The sequence below is a fragment of the Gossypium hirsutum genome, chromosome D10 (genome assembly GCF_007990345.1).
Source record: "Gossypium hirsutum isolate 1008001.06 chromosome D10, Gossypium_hirsutum_v2.1, whole genome shotgun sequence".
NCBI lineage: Eukaryota > Viridiplantae > Streptophyta > Magnoliopsida > Malvales > Malvaceae > Gossypium > Gossypium hirsutum.
In genome coordinates, this window is record NC_053446.1 from 35726425 (window position 1) to 35750784 (window position 24360).

The 24360-nt window shown below is 33.4% G+C and overlaps 1 protein-coding gene across 1 annotated transcript; it reads right to left on the reverse strand.

Moving 5' to 3' along the window:
- Positions 1-4280: 4280 nt before the first annotated feature.
- LOC107914857 (heat stress transcription factor A-6b-like) lies at positions 4281-5865 on the reverse strand. The gene is made up of 2 exons (NM_001327117.1): positions 5566-5865; positions 4281-5054 (listed from the first exon to the last, which is right to left on the reverse strand). The coding sequence occupies exons 1-2, from the start codon at positions 5863-5865 to the stop codon at positions 4281-4283; spliced, it is 1074 nt and encodes a 357-aa protein (NP_001314046.1).
- Positions 5866-24360: the final 18495 nt, after the last annotated feature.

A 24360-nucleotide genomic window follows, 5' to 3' on the forward strand; every position in this document is an offset into this window, starting at 1 on the left:
TGTGCCATAAAGGCTATTCTTTATATCCAGTACTGGCCACAAAGACTATCCTTTATATCCAGTACTTGCCACAAAGGCTTTCCTATCTAGAGTTGTTCCACAAGGGCTATCCTTTATATTAGGTACTCACCACAAAGGCTTTCCTTCTCCTAGTGATATAGGTGATAGGGATTTTCCTAGACTCACAATTAGTGAGGTTTTTCCTTCATCGTCCTAGGACACACAGAGACCCACATTAGGTAATAACCTTTTTTAATTTTCCCTATATGATGTCACAACCCACCAATTACAGTCTTACACGATATAGTCTTCTTTAGTGCCATGACCATGGACTTGTCCTTTTAAAGATTCGTGTTTTTAGTCCCGACGGACCCCTTTGACGAATCTGGAAACAAACACAAACTCTTCATACTTGGACCCATCTTTCATGAACTTCATCATATTTTAACTTACTCGTGATAGACACATCCAGACCTTTCAAACACATTAATACATTTCCATTATCTAAACACAAGCATACCTTAACCTCAAGGTTCATGTTTCATACTTTGACCACAAGACTTCATGTTTTCCATACATGCAAGTTCATAAATCTTATGTTCCTCATCAAAGTCATCATATCTTATTTCACCAGTTTTATTTCACGATTTGGTTACTTAGCATTAAAGTTTTTAGTAGGCATTTTATAGATGCATGAGCTAGTTTAGGGACTCACCTGATGACCTCAAAAAGTAGCTTATCCTTCAGATCCATTATTCATTAGAATGCTACAACCTCCTCTACCTTGTAGAATAGAAACACTTTGTTAAAACTCATTCAGGTAACCATTATCATCATTTTAAATCTAGACATCTTTCAAAGCCATGTTTCCTCAATCATACTTACAGATCTATGTTTCCTTAACAAACAAAGACACGAAATGTACCTTATAGTGAAGAAAATCACTAGAGATATCCAGGAGTCCTAACTCAGCTTAGAATAATGTTTCTATCTTTCTTTAGTTCTAGATCTTAAATAATTTTAGAGGAAGAAGGGTGAAGAAGATAACATTCTTCTTAACTCAACCGAAGTGTCCATTTAACTCAACCCAAGTCTCCATTGGAACTTGTTAAACCAAGTGGCCTTATCAAAATCTGCCACCTCTAAGAACTTACTCGATTATTCCTTCAGCCTTTAACCCTTCTAGTTTATGTTCGGTTAATTCATAACCACCTTTCCTCACAACTTAGTTGCCATGGGACCCCATTGGTCACTAGATGTAATATATCATTGGCGTGGACTCAAACCTTATAACCATTCCTTTCGTATTACCACTTCTATTTCCCTTATCGTCGTAACTTGATGGGGAGTCCTTATCTATTTGTTTTCATGTTAGAGTCCGTCCATTCTATACGCCAAAAAAGGCTTTTGGGTGAACACTACTTCGCCAAAGTACTTCTTTATACTATGTGCCTTACACATATATGTATTCTTACCACACTCCTTGATTTGTTGTTCTAACCTTTCTTCAGAGTTAGTCATAAACTTTGTTCTTTCATAATATCTTATACGTTGTACACATTAGAGTTAACCATGGGTTCCTTTATTTTTGTTTAGAGTCTGCCAGACTAAGGCATCACTGGTGCATTATGAAAGTCCTTACACTTAATCGAGTCCTAACATTGGGCACTTGAAACTTACCCTTAAGCCTTACTTTTATATCGACACTTAAATAGTCAAGAATTCACTGGGTGGGTTGTTACTCCTTCGTTCTTCATAAATACTTAAGTATATGCTTAACTGTTTGCCAGCGTCTTAGACCGAGATTCGCCTACTATCGACTCACCAACCCTATTGCAAAAAAAATATTCGGATGTGTGTATAACATAGCATACATGAGACTTCCTACTATCGAAGCATAAGAAACCTTTCTCATATATTATTCTCTTTCTTTTACTATCTTTAGACAATCCTCTAAAAAAAGATGAAAGCCCGATATAGATATTTGGACAGTTTTCATGTATTCTTTATTGGCTAAATGTTCTTTTCTGATTATCTTGTGTTTTCTTTCGGTTCTTTGCTTTATTGTTCAAATATGTTCTTAACTCTTTGTTTTCTCATATTAGTAGCCCTAATTCAACTAGAACTCATCAAGAACAAGTCACTCCATAGCCGAATTTGACTTTCTCTTAAGATTTTTAATTTGATTTGATTTTCTTATTTTTTTTCCTATCTTAATTGCTTATCTTAGTTTATGCCCTTTTGATTATTAGATCTAACTTGGATTAATGCATTTCAGATTGTGACAAACTCCAAGTTTCATTTCCTTCGTCTAGAGCCTTAAGGCAAATCTATGACTTTAGCAAACTTGTGATCATGTTCCACATGTGTCCCAATCAAATTGCTAATTAAACTTTCCATAGTAAAATTAGAGAAGTATTTAGGATACGATTGGCATGATAATAAGGAATAGATATGGAATTCTATTTTTTCTTAGGAGGTGTCGCACTTATGTATGCTTTATATTGCCTTCAAGCCTTGCATTTAGGTGTATTATGGTGTGGTGCATTATTTTCTCTCATAAGCCTTTAGGTGTTTTAGGAAGGATGTTGTATGATGCCTTCGAGCTAACACTCATGTGCTTCCTAAAGTGTTATAGATGATTACCATGTACACAAGTCTTCTTTTACAAGTGTTTATTAAGGGTTGCATGTTATACAAGAATCAAATTATAAAATATGAAAAATATTGATTTAAACATGGATTGTGAAATGAATTCCAAGGGTTAAAAATGACTTTATTGAATGCAATTTTAAGTATAAGATAATATTGAACCATGAAGCTATGAAATTAAAAAAAGTGAGGAATGAATTTTATAAATCAATCTAATTAAAAAGGAATTTGAATTCATGAAATGTATGATATGAGAATTTGAACTATGCTCATTATAATTTTATTTATAATGTGAAATAACCTCTTATGAGCCCTCAAGGTAAGATGAGTATCATCCTTGATTGCTTGCTAAGCATTTATGCTTAATGTGCCATTGTTTCTTGCGCATAGATTCGTTGTGGATTTTGTGAAGTCACATCCGTTTTGGAAGTCTCCATCACCTTTGGAAAGTTGAAGAGTATATATTAGTACTTAGTTCTTGTCTCCTATAGCATGGCATGTACATAGGTTGAGTGTCATTCAATAACAAGTTTGTATGATTTGGTTTTAATTCGATGAATGATAAGATATAGTTTTTTTTTCTTGAAAATGTTGAACATGTTTTTATGAATGAATATGAGTCTAAGAGTCATTTTAATGTGTTCAAAATTATTTGAGACTTATTGGTACCATATGGTGTTGGTTGGGGATAGTTTTAAGTGTTTTTGGAACCATTTTTTGCCTTGGGGAACCTAGATTCCGGTACCAAACCTATTGTTATCATAACATAGCTGGATAGTAACTAAATTACGACAGTAACAAGCTTAGGTATCGATACCTTGGGTACAAGAACTGATACCTAGCCTCAAGACAAGGCCACTTCCATTGCTTTGGTCATTCTGAGCACCCCGAAGCTCGCACTTGACCCCAGACACCTCCAATCATAGACAAAAAGTTTTTAAATGGTTTTAAAATTTTAAAGCATTATTTTTAAAATTTTTATTTAAGCTTGAAAGTTACTAGTAGCATCTTTTGTTCGTACCATACATCAAGAAGAACAAAAATATTATAATTAGGATATTATTTAGATAAGATTTCCATCGATAAATATAAATGTGTAGAGTTCTTAACTAATGACAACTTAGCTTTTCTTCAAGTTTTTTTTCTCCACTTATCCATTCAAAAAATATTTTTCGTACTTAATTTATTTTTCTCAAAACTAAAACAAAATATACAAAATTATATATTTCAAAAGCGAAATAAACCTTAACATCATTAATGTTGTTATACTCAATGAAGGTCTTACCAAGTTCCAACAACTGCATAAAATGGCTAAAATATACGTAAGGAAAGAGAAAGGGATATAAATGGAGAACACAACAGGAACACCAAGAATAACCCTGTAATTGTTTTGATCAGTCAAAACATTATTACTTCAATTCAATCAAGCTATAAGCATTACATTCTTTTTGTCAATGTGAAAGATAAATTCAACAAGCCAAGCCAACCAGAAAATTTTACTTGGGTTTGGCATCATTTGAGCCCTGATAAAGAAGCCAATAATGAAACTGTTAGATCGTAGCTATGGATCTGGTTTTTAAGTCATCAAAAGTTAGATACGAAACTCACAAGTGATCTTAGCATCTTATCTACTTGGAACTGGAACCCAAATAACGCAGTTGCTCAACTAAAACATCTACATATTGCTCATCTTCTTCTTCGACATCTAAAACTGATATTTCTTGATCAATATCATGAGTATCACCATCCATTAAATCATCCCAAAACCCTTCATCAAGGCTTTTACCTTTACTTCCATGATCTTTGCTTTCTTCCACATGCTCAAGTTCTATATTGTTTTGGCTCCCCGTCAGTCTCTGCAAGTTCATAACAAGTTTATCTAGCTCAGTAACTTCAAAGTCAGCAACACCGTAGCCCTCAGGTTCAGTTTTGACTCCTAAAATTTCACTAGTTTCGACATCCATGGACCTTTGATCGATCCGCCGCTGTCTCTTCTTGGTGATTGCTTCCTCAAGTTCATTACTTCTATCATTTTGTTGGATTAGTTGCTGAACAAAGCTTGGATTCTGCATGGCTTTGGCCAAGAAACTCATCATTTGCTGCTGTTTCATCTCAGTCTTTCTTAGTCTTTCTTCCACTGTTAGCAGGCAAGTTCTTGTGTTCTGCTGTTGCTGTCTAAGTTTCACCAGTTCCACCATTAAAACCTGCTTGTCACGCCTTAACCGATCAATCTCTCCATCAAGACCAAACCTCCCAACTTCAACACAATGATCTAAAGCATACTGTGAAGCCTGAGGTTGATGTGTCTTTCTCCTCCTAATATTCTTAAGCAAATGCCTTTGCCCTCTATGAAACTTTTCATTACCAAACTCCCACCTATCTGTATCAACCTTTCTAAACCCCTACATCAACCAAGTCTTTATTCTTAATTGACAAATACCAATTCCAAAACTGAAGAAAAGGAAAGAGCACAACATCTATTTACTTTAAACTGACAAATCTAGCTTCCATAAAATATAATTATTCTAATGCGGCAGATTGCAGATGCTAAAGCATCATAATATAGTGGAATAAATGTATGGTTTATATAATATGATTTCTGCACTTTCCATTTCCTAACTAGTAATCAAACAAAAATGTCCACAACTAGTAACCTTATCAAACAATAAGGAAAAAAAATGTACCAGTTAGATCTCCATCCAAACAGATAAGTCAGTACTCGGGAAAAAATATACAAATAAAATAAACAATCTAGCTCTTTCATGAATACGGTTTAAGTCACATCTACAGAAACATGTACAGTTTCAGAAACTAATCAAAGCAATTTTATTTCATTTTATTTTGCAATAAAGGAACATCGTAAGCTGGATAGAAAGGTTAACCCAAGAGCAAATAGATATAGCATTTACTTACATAGGTATTGAGTTGCCTGACGAAGCTTGAGAAATTGTTGTGCTTGAAGAATCTAGGCAAAAGAGTCATGGAAAATGCCTGGGGATCCCATACAATGAAACTATTGTTGGCTCTACCCCAAGAGATGATGTTATTGGTGCTTGAATCATCAATAATATCATATGTTTTTGTGAGGAAAGGAGGAGGACCTGCATCATGGAGTCCTTTCATTGGTTGAGCGGTAACCATAGAAGGCATACCAGCTGGATATGAAGAGCTTGCTCCTGGAAACTCTTCTTTAACTCTTCCATAAGGATTCATCTTTCCTTACCAGGGAAAAATAAAAACTTGATCTGGTTTAGTTTCCTTTTTCTTTCTATATCAACCTGAAGCAATTGAACTTTTCTGCTGGGTGCTGAAAAGAGCCTTCTAAACCGGGACCTGAAATGCAGATATATATATATATATACAGAGACAGAGAGAGAGTATAGAAATGAAATTAAATTCAGGTTATGAATGGAGCCAAAGTCTTAAGCGGCCAATAAGCAGGAAAAACATGGAGGAATTGAGAAACAAGAGATCACATATGCATGTGACATGGGTGTCATTAGTTTATATAATAAAGAGGCTTAATAGAAAATTTTCATTTTAGTTCTTCTACATTGTAAGACATTTCTTTCCCTTTGTCAGTTAGGATATTGATCATGTAAAAAGATGCCATAATGAGATATTTTCCTACTCACATGCAGGTAACTACCGTTTTAAAAAATGGATTAATGAATTCTTCAAAAAGAAGATAAAGAAATTCGTTGAATTAGAACTTATATATTTATTTCATCATCAAATGGTGGAAGAAGTAGAAGTATATATATATATATTGGTGAAATGATAAAACATCAATTACATAAAACAATCATTCATTTTATCCACTTGCAGTAAATCTAAAATAGCCTCATCAATAACTTGTAAGCTTGATTTTCAACTTAGACTGAGTTTAGCAAGACGATCCGCTACCAAATTCTGATTTCTTGGATATGCTTAATCCTCCACTCTCCTTTTGATTGCAAGATATGATGAGTTCTTTGAAGCACAGTAATCCTTGAGTCTTCCAAATCCATATCAATCAAGATCTGGGCAACTTCAAGATTATCTGTCATAATAATGATTTGTCTATAGCCCTTATTAAATAAAATAAGGATCCCATCTAGAATGCCCCAGAATTCAGCCTCAAACGGAGAGCACAGGCACGCTTAAGATCGGTTAAATCCCACTATCCAATTTCCATCCCAATCACGAGCTACGCCTCTTGTTGTAGCATAACCAGAATCTTTGGCCACAGCCCCATCAGTGGATAAATACACCCAAGTATCATCTGAATTGACCGTCAAATTAGATCCCTGCTTGTTATTAATGTGATCTCCAACATGAGAGTCATAGTGACGGCCCCAGCAACTAGAGACTTTCACCACTTCAGATGTTGTCCATGATATGTGTTGGAAGATAAATAGGTTCCTATTCTTCCATATACGCCAAGTGACTAATCCAAACCAGCAGGACCAAATAAGACCACAATCCTAAAATCTTTCATGAAAACAAAGGTTAAGAGTAAGCCAATCCTGAAAAAAGACAGAGAAAAACCTTTGTTTTAATTGATCTAGAATCACAAGCCTCTACACATCTTTCGCGGAAGGACAATCTCTGAGAACATGCGCCAAATCCTCAAGGTCATGACCACATATAGTACAGGAGATGCAATGACTGATTCCCCGTCTAGCTCGTTCCTAATTTGTAAGAAGTCTTTGTTTGAAAGCAAGCCAAAGAAAGGCTCTTACTTTCTAAGGACCCGGATATTTCCAAACAATCTTCCAATATTCCTCCTGAGAATTCCAAGAATCCTCTTTCAAAGATCAATAGACACTGCAAACTGAGAAGACACTAGACGCTGACCAAGCCCATATAACTCTATCCGAACCAGAGTTAGGGTGTGGAGGAGGAATGCTAATGATTCTATTGATTATATATTCAGTCACCTAGACATGAAACAAGTCCAACTTTCAGCTACCATTAGAATTGACCATCTCCCTAACACAACAATTCAAATCAAGGTTAGCAAAAGAAGGAATTTTTGAGATTAAAGGGCCCATACTTGAAATCCAAGGATCTGTCCAACATCGAGCATTAGCACCATCTCCAATAGACCATGCAATATTTTCTCTAAGAAGCGGCCATATCTTAGAGAGTGCCATTCATAAATGAGAACATTGGCTTCTACTAATAGAATCTAGGAACTGATCTTTCCAACCATACTTGGCACGAAGAACACGAACCCAAAGTGCATTACTTTTAGACACTAGATTAAAGCAAATCTTCATAAGGAAAGATGAATTTTGATGTTCCAAATGTCTGAAGCCAAGACCTCCCCTAGCCCTCGGTTGACAAATGGAATTCCAACCTACTAAAGACATTTTAGGATGCCCATCAGTACTGCCTGAAATAAACTATCTAACCAATCTTTCAATGTCAGCACTAACACCTTTCAGAATGATCAAGAACTGCATGAAGTAATTAGGTATGGAAAAGAGTATCGATTGAGCCAAAGTGATTTTTCCTGCAATAGATAACTTCCTGGCATCCCAACTCTGCAATTTCTTTCTCACCTAATCCACAATAAATCTTAGAGTACTCTTGATAATCTTGTCCTGCAAAAGAGGAACACTTAAATAGGTGCCAAGATTTCAGACTTCCTGAAAACCAAAAAGCTGGTTAATTTGATTACAAACATTAGCTTCAATATCTTTAGAAAAGAATATGTTGCTTTTCCTAACACTGATTTGGTGACCCAAAATCTCACAGAACTGAGTTAGGATGCTATCCAGTAATCGAGCTTAGTCAAGCTGAGCTTTACAGAAGATCACCAAGTCATCTGCAAAGAACAAATGAGAAACTGAAGGACCTATACGAGAAAGATGAATTGGGGCCCATTTTTCAAATCCTATTTCTTTCCAAATAAAATGCCCTAACCATTCCATGCAAAGCACAAATAGATAAGGCGATAAAGGACAACCTTGACAATTCCTCTCTTAGGTTTGAACTTCTGAGTAGGCACTCCATTCCATAGAATTTGCATAGAAGAGGAAGAAATAACTGACATGATTACATTCTGTAAGAAGACAGGGATTCCAGCGCATTCAAAGCACTTATAAATTCCCAACTAATTCTGTTGTAGGATTTCTCCAAATCTAACTTAATAGCCATCCACTTCCTTCCTTTCCAATTGCATCGCATAGAATGGTTGACTTCTTGAGCTAAAATAATGTTATCAGAAATGTTACGCCCAACTATGAACCCAGCTTGTTATTGGGAGATAAGCTTAGGAAAGATCACCTTGAAACGATTTGCAATTACTTTCATCACCAACTTGTAGAGAATAGAACATAAACAATCAACGTATTGTTCAATTCTGGCTCAATCAGACATCCAGCAAAAACATCTTTAACCCACTGGCATACATCATTCCCAAGGATATCCCACTGACTTTGAAAAAAATGAGCATGGAAACCATCACTTCTAGGAGCTTTCAAAGGAGCCATGTTAAAAAATGCCCTTTTAATCTCCTCATTAGTGATAGTAGCCTCCAAAAAAGTGATCTCTAAATAATTAAAGCTAGGAAAACCAACATTTGGAATATCCCTCAATATAAGGGGAGCCTCTCCATAAAGTCCTTCAAAGAAATCCATCGCCTTAACTTGTAGGATGTCATGATCTGAACATCATTCCCCATTATTAATACGTAGGGTTGTGATACAGTTGAATTTCCTTCTCCTCAACGTACAACTATGAAAAAAATTTGTATTCTGGTCCCCCAATTGAAGCCAATCACAGTGAGCCTTTTGTCTCCAAAGTAAATCTTCATAGTCAATAACATTTTCCAACTCATCCCGAATTTCTAATTCTTTTCCTGTTAAATGCGTAGAGGAAGAATGCTCCAAGGCTTTTTGAGTATTGTTGAGCGATCTCATAAGATTTCTCTTACGAGTACCCAAAAAGCCATAAATATTCCTGTTCCAATCTTTAGCAAAAAAGTTAAAATTATTTAAAGATTCAACCATATTACCTGCAAAATTCCACCTTTCTTTAACAAGGTTGGAGAAATCACTATGCTTTGTCCATCCCGCTAAAAACCTGAAAGGTCTGCCTTGAGGTATGTTAAGGTCTGGTCTAGTAGATAGTAAGAAGGGCCTGTGATAAGACTTAATACAAGTGAGATGATGGACAAAGTATTGTGGAAAAACAGACACTCAAGCATCATTAGCTAAGGCCTGAACAAGTCTGACAAAAGTACCACCTCTTTGCCAAGTTAAAGCAGGTCCATTAAACCCCAAATCCTGCAACTCACAAGAGTCATCAAAATTACCAAATAAATTGCAATGCTTACCAACGAAAATAGAACTTTTTTTATCTGAAGGAAATAAGATAGCATTAAAATCCCCCATAATTAACCAAGAAAAAGAAAGGTTAGGGTTAGCAGGTTTTAAGCCTTCTCAAAGAAGCTTTCGTTTAGACATATCTGGACTGTCATAAATAAAGGAAATAAAGAAAGTATTATTAGGAATAAGAATATCAACACGTAAGAAAATAAATTACGGATGGTTTCAAACAATATGGATTTGGATAAACTCCTTCCATCCAACCCATATACCTCCTGAAAAACCAACGGCTTCAACTCGATGTGAATAGTTAAACCGTAATTTTTTAATAATAAGATTAGCCTTTTTACCACCCACTCTCGATTCCACCAAACAAACAATATCAGGCCTGTGCTCTACATTGTATTCCTAAAAGGCTCATAAAAAATTCCATGAAAAAAATTTTAGATTTAAAGCCATAATAAGATAAATATAATATAAAAATAAAGTAAACCAAACCCCTAATTTTAAGATAAAAACATTATCAAAAAATAACAAAACAAATAAGGACTATAAGAAAAATCCTTATTGCCCAGGGACATAAACTCCCTCTGTCTGCACACTAGTTTCGACACTTATTTCAGCTTCAAGATTAGAATTTACAAAAGCTGAAATGCTCTCAGCGAGATACTCCATCAATTCCTTCAAGGGCATTCGCTGGGCTCCCGAGATTTTGAAGCGGGCATTGCTTCCATGAAGCAATTTGGCCTATTTTTTGGCATATCCTCTCCCTTTGTTTTTAATAGCTTTACCTGAACCAGAGGAAATCACCGGAGAAAAACCAAAATTATTTAGCGGAGGAGCATTGTTGTTTTTCTTGGTTTGGGTGCTTTCATGGAAGACAACCACCGAGTGTCTACCGGAGTCAAGGCTTCCAACATCCAGTGAAACTGCACTTCTATCCCGCCTTGTATCCTCCAAATTCGGTCGATTTATTGAGCCTTCACCTTTGAATCAGAGACCCATACCATCACTTGGGATTGTTTGCAAATCAACTGCTGCATTAGACCGACTGCCCCTTTCAGCAGCAACAGGAAAGTGTTGGGCTGCCAAGTCCAGATCAGAATGATCCAAAACTCCCCAGGCCTGGCCAGTTGGTATGACCCCAAAGCCCAGGCTTCTTAATGCTATATAAGTTTTCCTTCAGACTATTAATAGACATGCTGGGCTCCGAAATTAACCTACATTTCTCTTTAATAATAGGGCCACAATCCTCCATCAAGCGTACCTCCTTTAAATTGCTTTTATTATTGTTGTTTTTTTTCCCTTCTATTTGACCGTTATAAAGAGTAGAAGAATCTTTCCCAATAAAATTGACATGCAAAATTTTTTTTCCTTTATAACACCTAGTATCCGACAAAAATCCCTCAAAATCTTCTTTGTGCATATCCTTATTATTAAGGACTCTAAATCGAGATCCTTCTTTTTCATTCTATTAGTTATCTAAGGAAATTTGTACATTTTCTCTAATTTTTTGCCTTGATTTCCTTTCAACGATCATCTATGGTCCAAAATTTTCGTCTTCCTTCTCCGAGCCAGCCTTGGCCGTGTTTGAATCTCCGATGACATTTTCGACGGGGCATTCTCCTTTTCACTAGATATTTCAGAATTTCTAAAAGGGCAAGAGTTTTCCACATGCCCATATCTCCCACAGTGAAAACAAATTGTAGATAAAGATTCATATTCAACATTCTGCTTACGACCATTAATCAAAATATGGGACACCAACGGCTTACAAGCCAACGTAAATAACCATTCTAGAAAATCGCTCCCTAGTCCTGCTATCCGTGTTCATATCCAATTTAACCACTTTTCCAACCATTTCCCCTATCTCAGTGATGATTTTATGATTGTATAAATAGCCAGGTAAACCAAGAAATCTAATCCATGCCATCACAACACTTGGGTAAGCTTGTGTAGGGTCAAAGGCTAACGTCCAAGTTTGAACCGTCAAATATTGACCAAAGATGATCCAAGGACCTTGAGGAAGTGCCCTTTCACAGTCCAACTTATTCTGAAATTTTACCAGGAAGTAACCATTTTCTATATCCATCATATGTAAAGGCACTGATGGTCTCCACAGATTGTACAGTTTATTCTGCAAAACCGAAAAACCAATGTTACGACTAAGAAGTTTTAAAATCACGGTGTTCTCCTTGAATAAGGATTTTGTGAATCCTATCCGAGAAAGAAATAGAGGGCACACCATTCACAATTAATTTCTGAATGTCCCCATCCAAGATATCAAGATTATCTTTTCCTTCCGAATCATTGAAAGTGTAGAAGCCCAAATTTGCCGGGCCCATACCAACAAAATAACCCAAACAATAAACCCGAAGCCCAACTACCCCAGCCCATTAACCTAAGCTCAGCATTCAGAAACCCTAATCCCACTAACCCTAGCCACCTACCCCTCACTTGCCCACTTGCCCACTTGCGCCGAACACCACCATGCCACTGTCGGCCATGGCCACCTGCAAGAAGCCAAGTAGAAATAAACAAATAGAAAATAAACATTTGTAATCGGTTATAAAAACCGAAAATCTCACCATTGATAGAGAGGGGGAATTTTTTATTTTTTGCTATGAAAACAAAAGATTTTCTTTCAATATTAACAGATTCAATACAAGAACCATTCGAAAATATATATACAATCAGGGGCTCTAACACCAAATCGGAGAATCAAATCTAAAACCTGAGGTGACTCTTTCTTTTTTTTTCTTTACTGTTTTGAGTTTATTTTTACATAAAAATACTAAAAAATATTAAAACATAAAAACATATGCATTATTAAGCAAAAAAAAAAAGAAAAAAAATATTTTTTACCTTTTCCGGCCACCGCACCGGCGCCGGCGAGCCTCCGGTGGCCGTCCGGTGACCGGCCCCCTGGCCGGATTCCCCTTCCCCCTCCCTTCTCTCTCCCTTCTCTCTTCCCTCTCTCTCTTCTTTTTTTTCTTTCCCTCTCCCCAAATGATTTTTTTGGCTATTTTAGGCCTTTATATAGCCCTCCAAAACGACGTCGTTTTGGGGGCTACACTTAAGCCTCAAAACGACGTCGTTTTGACCATTGCCCAACCCATCCGACCCGACCCGCTAGAGGATCCGCGTGTTTTCGTTTGAATGGGATATTTATGCGCGCAGTCCTTCCACTTTTTCAGGATTTTGCAATTAAGTCATTTTTCTTGTTTCCAATTTGGCCCCATAATTTCTCGCGCTTTTCGATTTAGTCCCCGCTAATGTGCTGCGTTTTAATGGAATGGAATAATTGTTGTTTCGGTCCCCCTATGTTTGGTGCGCGCTCAAATAAGCCCATTTCTCTTCATTTCCTTTCACATTTGCCCCAGAACTTTGTTTTTAATTCAATTTTAGTCCTTTTTTCGTTTATTTTTATATCTTTATTAAATATCCTCGTTATTTTTATATTATTAGTATTATTAGTATTACTATTATTATTATTATGTATTAGTATATATTTTTATTATGTACGCGTATACATGTATATATATTTTCATATTTAATATTTTTATTTCATTTTTTTCTAATATTTTATTATAATTTATATATATATACATATACATATTCTTTATTTATTTTAAGTATATATTTTTTATATTTCATATTTTCTACAGGCATATATATACTTATATATTTACATATTTTAATTCATATACTTATAAATGTATGTACATACTTACGTTATTTTATTTTTATAATATACATATTTATATTTTTTTGTCTTTATGTAATATATATACATACATGCGCATGTTATTTATATATATGTAATTATGTTTTCATATTTTATAATTCTTGTACATACACATATATATATATATGTATAGACATACATATTTTCATTATATATATATACCTACATAGTTTTTTTTTGTATTTTAAATCTTTTAAAATTCATACATGCATTTTTAAAACTTTTATAATTTTATTCATTTCTTTACTATTATTATTGTTTTACTTTATGTTTATCTATTTATTTATGTGTCCATTATTATTTTTTTTAAAAATGTTTTAGTTTTTTTTTATTTTGTTTATTTACTTGTTATTGTATATAATTGATTTTTTATATATTTATTTTTGTTATCTTCGCTCGTATTATTTTTACTCGCATTATCGTAATTGTTATTCCGTCACATCAATTTTTACCCGAATTCGTAAAAAAGGAAAATTTTGGAAACAAAAGCAATACTCGATACTTGGGAGCTTCGAGAGAATTGGGCCCTAACGTGCTGGGTTCTAATTTTCTGTTGAATCTAAATGCTCGAGAATGCTCTTTAATAAAAAACATAAATAAAAACTCATTATCGGGATTTCAATATGTTGTGTCCTAACGCATTGGATATGACACGTGGTTTTCTCGATATGAGGATTTTTCGAAAGTAAAGGCAATATTCCGTATTTAGAAAATTCGAGAAAATCGTGCCCTAACTTACTGAGATTCGATTTTTCTCGTTGATTTTAAGTAATCGAATATCCTTTTAAAATTAAAATAAATGAGGTTTAAATAAAAAATAAAAGGAAAGCTTACTCTCAAAAAATACAAGGTGTCGTGTCCTAACTTACTGGATGTGACATCTTGTTAATTCAAGATAAGAAGGCATTTTTCATTTTGACTTATCCAAGTAATTTTTTTAAAAAAAAAATAACGCAATATAAAGAAGGATCTTATTTTTAAATTCTTTTCGAGTTTTTAATTTTCGACATAAAGACATTAAATAATCAACTAAGGTACCAATTTTGGGCGTGTCGAGGGTGCTAATCCTTCCTCGTGCGTAACCGACTCCCGAACCTTTTTTTCTGAATTTCGTAGACCAAAATCGTTGTTTTCATAAAATTAAATCATTTATTAAAAACAACCACTTTTTGAGGTGACCCGATCACACCTCATCAAAAAAAGGATTGGTGGCGACTCCCGTTTTCCTTCTTTTTTTCAAAATCCAAGTCGACCTCGTTTTCATCAAAAAAATGGTGTCAACAGAAAGTATCTTTTGACGATTGGCCGACGAGCATATCCCTCCACGAGATAGGCTTTTCTGGAGATAGGTTAATCAACATATTATTATTTGTATCATCATTTCCTCCTCTGAATCAAACTTTCTTCGGAATCAACTCCTCAGTAATGGATTTTTTACCGTCAGTGTTTTCACAGAGAGAACTCATATTTTTGAGGTTTAGTAGAAGTATATTTTTGTTCGAAGTATTTGGACAAATTCACAGACAAGTTACATGCTATCTTTAAAAAATTAATAATGTTAATAAATTGGATTAATATGTGTAATAAATTTTAAATTCAAATGTTAATTAGTTAAAAAAAATTCAGGTATCAATTAAATATATTTAAAAAAAGTAAAGACATAAACATAAATTTAACATTCAACCTTTATTATCCGTATCAACTTTAACTTGGAATTATCATAAATTTTAATTGAAGTATTCATTATAATAATATTATATTTTAACATAATTTAGGTTTTGGCCGATCAACGCGCTTGATATAATGATGCCTCAAAATAACACTTCAGTTAGGGATTTAGGAAAGATGTTGTACGGGGTTCTCCAAAAATATCTAAGTGTTAGGAGTGTTTTTTTTATGGAAAATATCTAAGTGTTTAAGTATTATTATATGCACTAATCAACTTTAGTACATTACAAAATTCTAGCATTATAACAAGGAGTTAAGCGTCCCCGTCTTTATTGGACCCTACAATCTTTTTATATTTTTCATTTCATCAGATTTTCTTGAAGGTGGTATGTGGATGGGCAACCCCTTTTTCTTGTTTGGCAAAGTAGGGTGGATCTGTCGGCTAAAATAGATTAGGTCTTTCAAATATGATAGTGTGGCACCATCTCATTACTTACTTCACTTTTATTCTTAATCAGCGTCTCAAAAGTCTGCAGGTTGGACTGCTATATATAGTTAAGTAAAAAATAATCACATGCCATGTTTCTTTATTATTTTCCCTGTTTTCCATTTTAATCCAAATGATTAATAAGTGTTAAATTTTTTCTTTTATCTCCAAATACGATTATAAGTTAATATTTTGTATAAATAATAATAAAAAACAAGACCTTTTATGAAATTAAAGTCCCTTAGGTAGAGATTGCAAAGATTTTTAGAAACAACTTTTTTTAGTTTCAATAATATTTAAACATATAAAAATTAATTAATAATGTAAAAGAAATGTTAAAAGTTCCTAAAAATACGAGTATGAATATGAAGATTTTAAATTAAAATATTTTCATGTATAAAATTTAAACTATTGAGATTTACTTTAGTCTTTTGAATTTATAAATGGAGATGATTCAAGCAATAGTGATTAATTAGTACAGCCTAATAGCAAATGACAAGTGTAATTAACAACTATTTATTTTAATAATAAAAATAGAACAAGAAGATATTTATACGGCACTTTGACCCGAAGCTCCTAAAGAGGAAAATAGAAAAAAACACAAGCTTAAAAGATGGGACTCGTGGCCCAAAGCTTCTACTTGACTTTATTCAAATTGGGACACACTAAAAACGATAGAAGTGGCAAATTTCCAAGCTTCCACGAAATCAAATAAAATAATACCAAAAACCGAGTAAATTAATAGTTATTATAGGATGAGTGTAGAATCCGGGGAGAGCAGAAGTAAGTTTTAACCGTAAAAATCGGTAAATTTGACATAATCCATTTTTTCGGTTTTTTTTACTAGTATAAAAAAAAGTAAATTACAAAAATTAGACAATCTAACTATGATGGGTTAATTTGACCAAATGATTAACTTCTCTAAATATGTGTTTAATGCTCCAATATTTGAAGTGCGACAACTTTCTAACCAAAGTAAAATTGAACCTTTCTAAAGACCTCTCCTAAATGGCCACAACCGTCTCAAGATAATCTGATTGAATTATAACACTCTCATAGCCTCTCTCAAATAAAATAATCAGTACATCCAAGATACCCTACGACTCAACATAAAAAATAGAACAATTTCCCAAATGTCTATTAAAACCAAAAATCCATGCTCTGTCTAGATCACATACCATTCCCCTTGCCGCCACAAAACCAACTTCTTCCTGGCGACCCATCTATATTCAAAATGACCAAATCGTTAGATAAATAGGAAGAAGAAAACTTATCTCATGACTCGATCATCTTGTCCCTAGTAGAAGAGACATTTTTTTGGTTTTGATTTAGTGTACTGGAGCAATTTTTTTTTTAGATTTGTCATCTGTTATTGTTTTATTAGTTGTTTTCTAATTTTTAAATCACAAAACCGAATTTACTAAAAGAAACGGACTTTATATTATATTACTTTTTAATTATTTTAAAAAATATAAAAAATATCTTTATATTTTAATTATTTAAAATTTGAGTTGTTTAACTGAAAAACTAAACAAATTAATGTAAGTTTGATTTTATTGATTTTATTAAAAAAAATCAATCGATTCAATTTTAATGTGTTCAAATCGATTTCGAAAAACATTTACCGATTAAATTGATTACTCATCACTATCCTCAGCAATCTAACAATAATTTCATCAGTAATATGGCAGTTTTCTTAAACTCTTGTGTGGTAGAACCTTTTACCTTAAAATGAAGGAAAAATCTTTCAACTGGTGTTTCGCTTTAAGAATAGCACTCCGTTTGAAATTTTGAACACACCGCAGCCCCAAAAATCAATTGGGGGGAGAAGCTGCAATTTGCTAACTGAAACCCTAGTGGAAGAGAAAAGATTTAATTTACCCGTTTTATTTGTATTTTATTTATTATATTTTTTAATTTGTAACTTCTTTAACATTTTAATTATTTATATTATTAATTTATTATTAATATAAATATTGTTTTAATAACTTTTAATTATTATTCAGCAAAAATATATTTTTAAAAATATTATTTTACTAATCTTTCTTATTTTTGTTTAACATAAATATAATTTTAATATATATATTTATTACTCAATATATATTTTTAATATATTTTAAATATATTTCATTAATCAATATAAATATGATTTTAATTTTTTAATTTTTATTATATTTAAATACATATTTTAATCTAATATCATTAATAGTTATTTTCTATTATCACCGCAATGCTATTGCCGCGTTTGAATCTAAATGCATACCTTGCCGTTAATTTTAATCTCATTACTATAATACTTAATCTCACTACTACTATGACTAAGCTTTCCTTGCCGTCATACTATTTTCAATATCATTGAAACTAACTCACCACCTATTCAAACTAACTCTCTCTCTCGCTCTCTCTCTCTCTCTCTTTTTTGATAATCTGTTTGTTAGCTTAAATCATTGAATTATTCCATGATGAAAAGAATGATTAACCGGATTGATTGGTAGGACATTTGTATTTACCAATTAGTGATGATCACATTTTTAAGCATGATATATTATCTTTTCTTTTTAAAAAGTCAATAATTTTTTTATTTTAATTGAAATTTTGATAGATAAAAGAAAAATATATTAATGTAGAGTTAAACAAGAAGAAACAAGATAGTATACTTTTCTATCTATTTGTTATACCAGGTCAAGAATTATCAATCTAAAGCTCAAATAATACGACCCAGACCAAGCTTGCCTTTAACAAAATGCAAGTAGCAACACATGAGATAAGTTCTTATAGCTTTTGGTGCTTGGAAGAACCACATACAAGCACTTTTAGTGTGTTGATGGATGCCTAACAAAGATAACCTTGTATTTTTTACAATTTACTATTGATCGATGAAGATTAGAGTTAGGGGACCACTGATTAACCCATACTTGGCCTCTAAGTTAAATTGTCTCTATAAATGGTTCAAGTAACACCATACTCCTCTAATCCTATAATGCCTCAAACCCAGCCTGATTCGTCCGAATCTCGAGTGTTATTACCTTAACAAAATTTTGAATAGTTGACAAACATTTCTTACTTATAATGTTTCACTTATTATTTCATATAAAGACTCAATATTAAATAAACAAAAGATGGTATTTAGAAAGAAAATATTACATCAGACCGAATACAGTACATTACAACAAAAACATTTACTAAAGATTGACTCCTGAGGTTTAATATTACAATATGCCACATTACCACTATATGCATAATAATCCAATCCGCCACTTTCTTGGCGTATTCATGGTATCGTCCCTTCTGGCGCATATCTCTTACCATAGCAGTTAAAACAGTAACACACATTGTAAGTTCAAGGGAACTTAGTGAGTCTTATTACAAAATATCTTTATGGATATTTTATAATGTTTGAAGAACATCTGTGTGTTAACTATCCTTCTGAACCACTTTTTTTCGTGATGGGCAGATACTATTGCAATTTCGGCTTACACTTTCATGCCAACTACCTTACTCTTAACTTACCAATTCTTTCCTAATTGACTAACTTAGGATTCTTTCAAACATTCCATTCATCTCCTCTACCTCTTAACAAAAAAAAAAAAATAAAACCACTCAAAAGAATATACCTTCAGAGCCCATCTTATACAGATCATCTATTCACATATACATTTATTTTAGAATTATTATTCATAAATACTAATCACTAGCGTATACATACACACTTGGCGAATACTTACTTAGATTTGAATACCACCAATTTACTATTCAAGTCATACCCTGGTTTGATACTATACAACTCGCACTAATAATGTACCATACAGGTCATTCAAATGAATTCCCACCACTTTACTTCAACATCCTAGATACTTAGAATAACAATATCTCAGATATGGCAGATTCTAGATAACTCAACTTTAACCATTACATAACACAAACGAACTCACATTAATAATTTGTTATGTCTTTATTAACTACAAATACATCCATTTCCAACTCTGACAGATTATCATGGTGGATAGACCTTTTTAACGTACAGATACAAACTTCTTTTCAAGAACTTCCTTAAAAACTTATTTGATTACTTCACATATCAAGTTCAGCCAAAATACCCTTAGACATATCATAACCTTATCTTAGCAATACTTATTACAAAACAATCAGGATTTATCCAGAACTTACCATAAGGATGGATAAACATATTTTATCAAACAGACTTGGTAGAACACGCCAGAAGTGCCGAACAAAAAACGCCATAAAGGCATCATATAGAATCATGTGTTTATTGTCCCGACGAACTTTCACAGAGGGTGCCATGGGTTTCTCCTTAATGGAATTATACATAGTTTCATGTATCGTGATCTACCAATTTGATTTACACATTATCGAAGGCTACACCATGAACATACATATAAACATCTCTTGCCATGGGTCTCAACCACATGGTCTTACACACATTTGTGTATCGTGACCTTCCAGTCCAGTCTTCATTTTATTGGAGGCTATACCATGAGTGTTCCAAATCATATTAATATGCCACGGGTCTTAACCTCATGGTTTTACACTATTTCCATATCATGACCTGCCAATCTAGTTAGCAATATAGATGCCCTACCAGAGACATCACAGAGGGACATTTACACTACATTCACTTACCAGGTTTATTCATATCTCTGATTGAATCATACCATTTCTACCCCAAACTATAGCTGCATACTTAACCATTAACATTCTTTTCCAAACAGAACTTCATACATATCATTATAAGATGTAAATCATTTTTATTTTACTCATTACCTATACCGATCATGAGAGATATCATTTTTAATTCAATAAGTTTCTATTTGAATAGTGCACATGCAAAAGTCAGGACAGAGTCTCACTTGGTACTCACTTACTATAGTTCGAAGCTCTAGATTCATCCATCCTTTTCGAACCATCAACAACAATAACTTAAATAACGTAAATTCACTATTACAATTCTTATACATGCAATTTACTGCTCATCTCAATCTCTGACAACCTCATGCAAAGTGTAACACCCCAAAATAGGGCCTAGAATTTTTTAGGGTATTTTAATAATTTTAGCCTATATGTGCTCAGAATTTCATAAGGTTGGTATTCAATAATGTTTTCGACAATGGCTATTAGGGAATTGAGTCAATTTTTGAAAATGAGTTTTAAATGCCTTAATTTTAGAAAAATGACTAATTTGCAACAGAGTCTAAATAGTGAACATTTATGTTGCTATTTTTTCAACTTTTGTAATTGAACCTAATAAACCCTCATTCCCAATTTTATTTCATGATAGTTGCTCTTCAAAGTTTGCTATTGTCGTCCCTAACTATTCCCTTGATCTTTCAATTGATTTTTTATTCCCAAACCATAATACTTTTATTTTCTATCATTCCCAAGTCAATTACCTTCATAAATCTCCAAGAAAAACACTCAAAAACTCCATAGATTTCATCGTCATCATCTTCAATCATGGGTTCTCTGAATTTGCATCAAAGCTCATTTAATCTTCCATTAAAGGTAACCATTCATTTTCCTAGTAGTCTTAATTTTATCTAGACTTTAAAATTGAGTTTTTAGTTATGAAATTGCATGTTTTAATTAAAACTCGAAAATTGGGTCATTAATGGTGGAATTCAAGATTGTGGATCAAAATGTGATTTAAAAGTGTTTTTCAACTTATTTTAACTTGATTAAAAGGTTTCTAAAATTACTTCAAATTTTTATTAATGATTTATCGTGTTTTAATGAATTTCCGTTAATATGGCTAAAATTTGTCAAAAAATGTCGGTACCTTGAAATGTGTAGTTTTGTGTGGTTTAAAGGTTGAGGTTTTGTTGTAGATGAATATGGGGATGAATGAAACTTGTTTCATGGGGAAAAGGTTAAGTTTAGATCGAGATATTTGCATTTTAAGTTCGTCATGCTAAAGGGTATGGTTACATAAAAAGGTAGCTTAGGCTTGTGTTTTGGTTAGTTTAAGTGGGTCCTTGGCTGTCATTTGACTATGTATTGTGCGATTGTTATGCGTGAAGCCTCAAATTCATTAAAGCCTTCTACGAGTTAGAGGGGGAGCTAGTTCAAGCTCTCGATTTTCGACAAAAGTTGATATTTGGTGAGTGTTTTAGAATTGCTATTCATAGGTGATTCATTGTGTAATTGGTAATTTAGAGGTAGCCTAAACCCCTACTCTAAATTCCAAGAGTAAGTGTTCTCATGCCTATGATTAAATGTGATATATGTATGCTTGTGAAATTATGAACATATATGAGATTTTTATGACATATGATATAAACTTATGATGACTGATGTGAAAGTGAATATGAGGGTGTGTTGTTCATCCCATGTGACAGTATATATGTGGGTATATTATTCATGCCATGTGAAAGTGTTTATAATGTGCTAATGATGCGAATATATAGTGAATATGTACGGAAAATCGATATGTAAATATGTGATAATAATATGAATATTTTGGCCTTGTGTTATTATGAGACCATTGGATATAGTTGACATGCCATAGCTTTGTGAGTACTCATCTTTGTGATGTGATTTTGGGGCGTTGAGGCCTAGGGACAATTTTCAAAGAGGTAAGGGAATGTGAGCTAAGCTCCATTTATCGGGATATGTGTGTTTGGTGTGTTGAAAAGTGTTAGCTATACGTTACACTTATGGGACATGTACGACTCTAGAAATCATTATTGGTGTGTTGGAGATCCGTGTATCCGATGTGCGGTGATAGAGTCCACATTATGTCTCATAACCTCAATAGTCAAACTATATTATGTTATGATTGAATGTGACTAAATATGGTTTATTTATGCTGTGATATATGCTTAAATGATAATGTGGATAAATGTGTGAAATATGATATTAGAGTTAAATATGTTATGAATATGAGATATGTTTGTTTAGTTGATGCATAATGACTTTTTTACGTAGTGGTTGTTCTGAGTAATCACTAAGCTTGTTAAGCTCACCCACTGCATTTTAACCTTTGCAGAATAGTGTTCCTAGTGTGAGCTGTGTGGCCTTCAAGGGATTGATCCAAGCCATTTTTAGTCGTTATAGTAGGTGCTAATGGTTATTTTTTATATGGGAGTTTAAGGCAATGTGGTAGATTTTATATCAGTTTTGCTAAGTCAATTTTTAGGTTGTTTGCATGCTATTTATTTTTGGAAGTATGTGGACTTGAATATGATATTTGGACTACTTTTTAGGATATTTTGATGTTTCTTTAAATAGGTGAATGAAACATGTTGTTTAGGATTAAGTTTGAATGGTTTTAATGTTGGAGTATGCTGAGATTTTGTAGTCTAGAGCGGAGGTATCGATATTTGATTTTTTAAAACGGTACCACTGCATTTTTAAAGGTGTAGGGAAATAGATTATGGAATTGGTATCGATACTTTAGCTCCAGTATTGATACTCGTGGTAAGTTTATCGATACCTTACGAAAGGTACTGATAATTTTTGACATTTTGGTATTTGGTAAGAAACAGAATGCTAGTTTGGTATCGATTTTCCACGTGGTATCGATACCACTTAAAAAAATATCAATACCCCTGAGATAGTGTCGATACCTATGTAATAGTTTTGGAAAATTTACAATTTGGCCCATTTGTAGGTTTGATTGATGTTTTTAATACCCTTAGTGTATGTGTGGCATGTTTTAATAATAAGAAGTGGTTGAACGGCTACAACTCATACATATGATTGAGTAAAGATGACACTTGGTTACTTGTGAAACTGTTTGCTTAATAAATGATGTGTGACGGTGGTGTATCATCCTAGTATTCAGGCTCGACAACCAGGTCGAGTTGGGGTGTTATGTAAAGCTTTGTTCTTACAGCCTTACTATTATTATACCTCTTACAGACTTACTCATTCAAAACACCTACCATGTAAAGCTAGGATACATACCCGAAGATGGAATAACCTTTGATTAAATCTAGAATCATAGCTTCCATCTCAAGAGAAAAGGTTACATTAATTTAGAAAAGAAACAAAGAGTAATATTGAGAGAAGAAGAACTCGCTTACAACCCTTCTCACCCATATATATATAGCTCGCTTAACTTATTGGGACTTTAACAAGTATTGCTTGAATCCAATATTTGTCTTTCCTAATGGCCTACCAGTTCGGTGAAAAATAAAACTAAAAATCCTGCATTATATATATCAGACAGTCAATCTAGTTGGTTCCTAACTACGTTACCATACAACCTAGCTTGCACATTACTTCAGACCAACAAGGTGTACTATACATTTTGCGATAACTCATACCATAATTACCTTTTTACTGTAACAAGACATTTCTCTTTACATAGCAGAATAACTTAAAATAGAATATTCACGTATTACCTCGACGGTTTCTATACGCCCACATATTTTCCAAAAGAAGAAATCGGATGGATACACTTCACCAAACAGATTATTTCACTACAACACGACTTAACCTTGGATCCGCCAAACTTGGGGTGTGAC

Excerpts from the sequence above, each read along its gene's own strand:
- LOC107914857 (NM_001327117.1), bottom strand. The coding sequence starts at position 5,865 with ATGAATCCTTATGGAAGAGTTAAAGAAGAGTTTCCAGGAGCAAGCTCT. Across the intron at positions 5,055-5,565 it reads TCAGGCAACTCAATACCTAT|GGGTTTAGAAAGGTTGATAC; the intron begins GTAAGTAAATGC and ends TGGTTGATGTAG.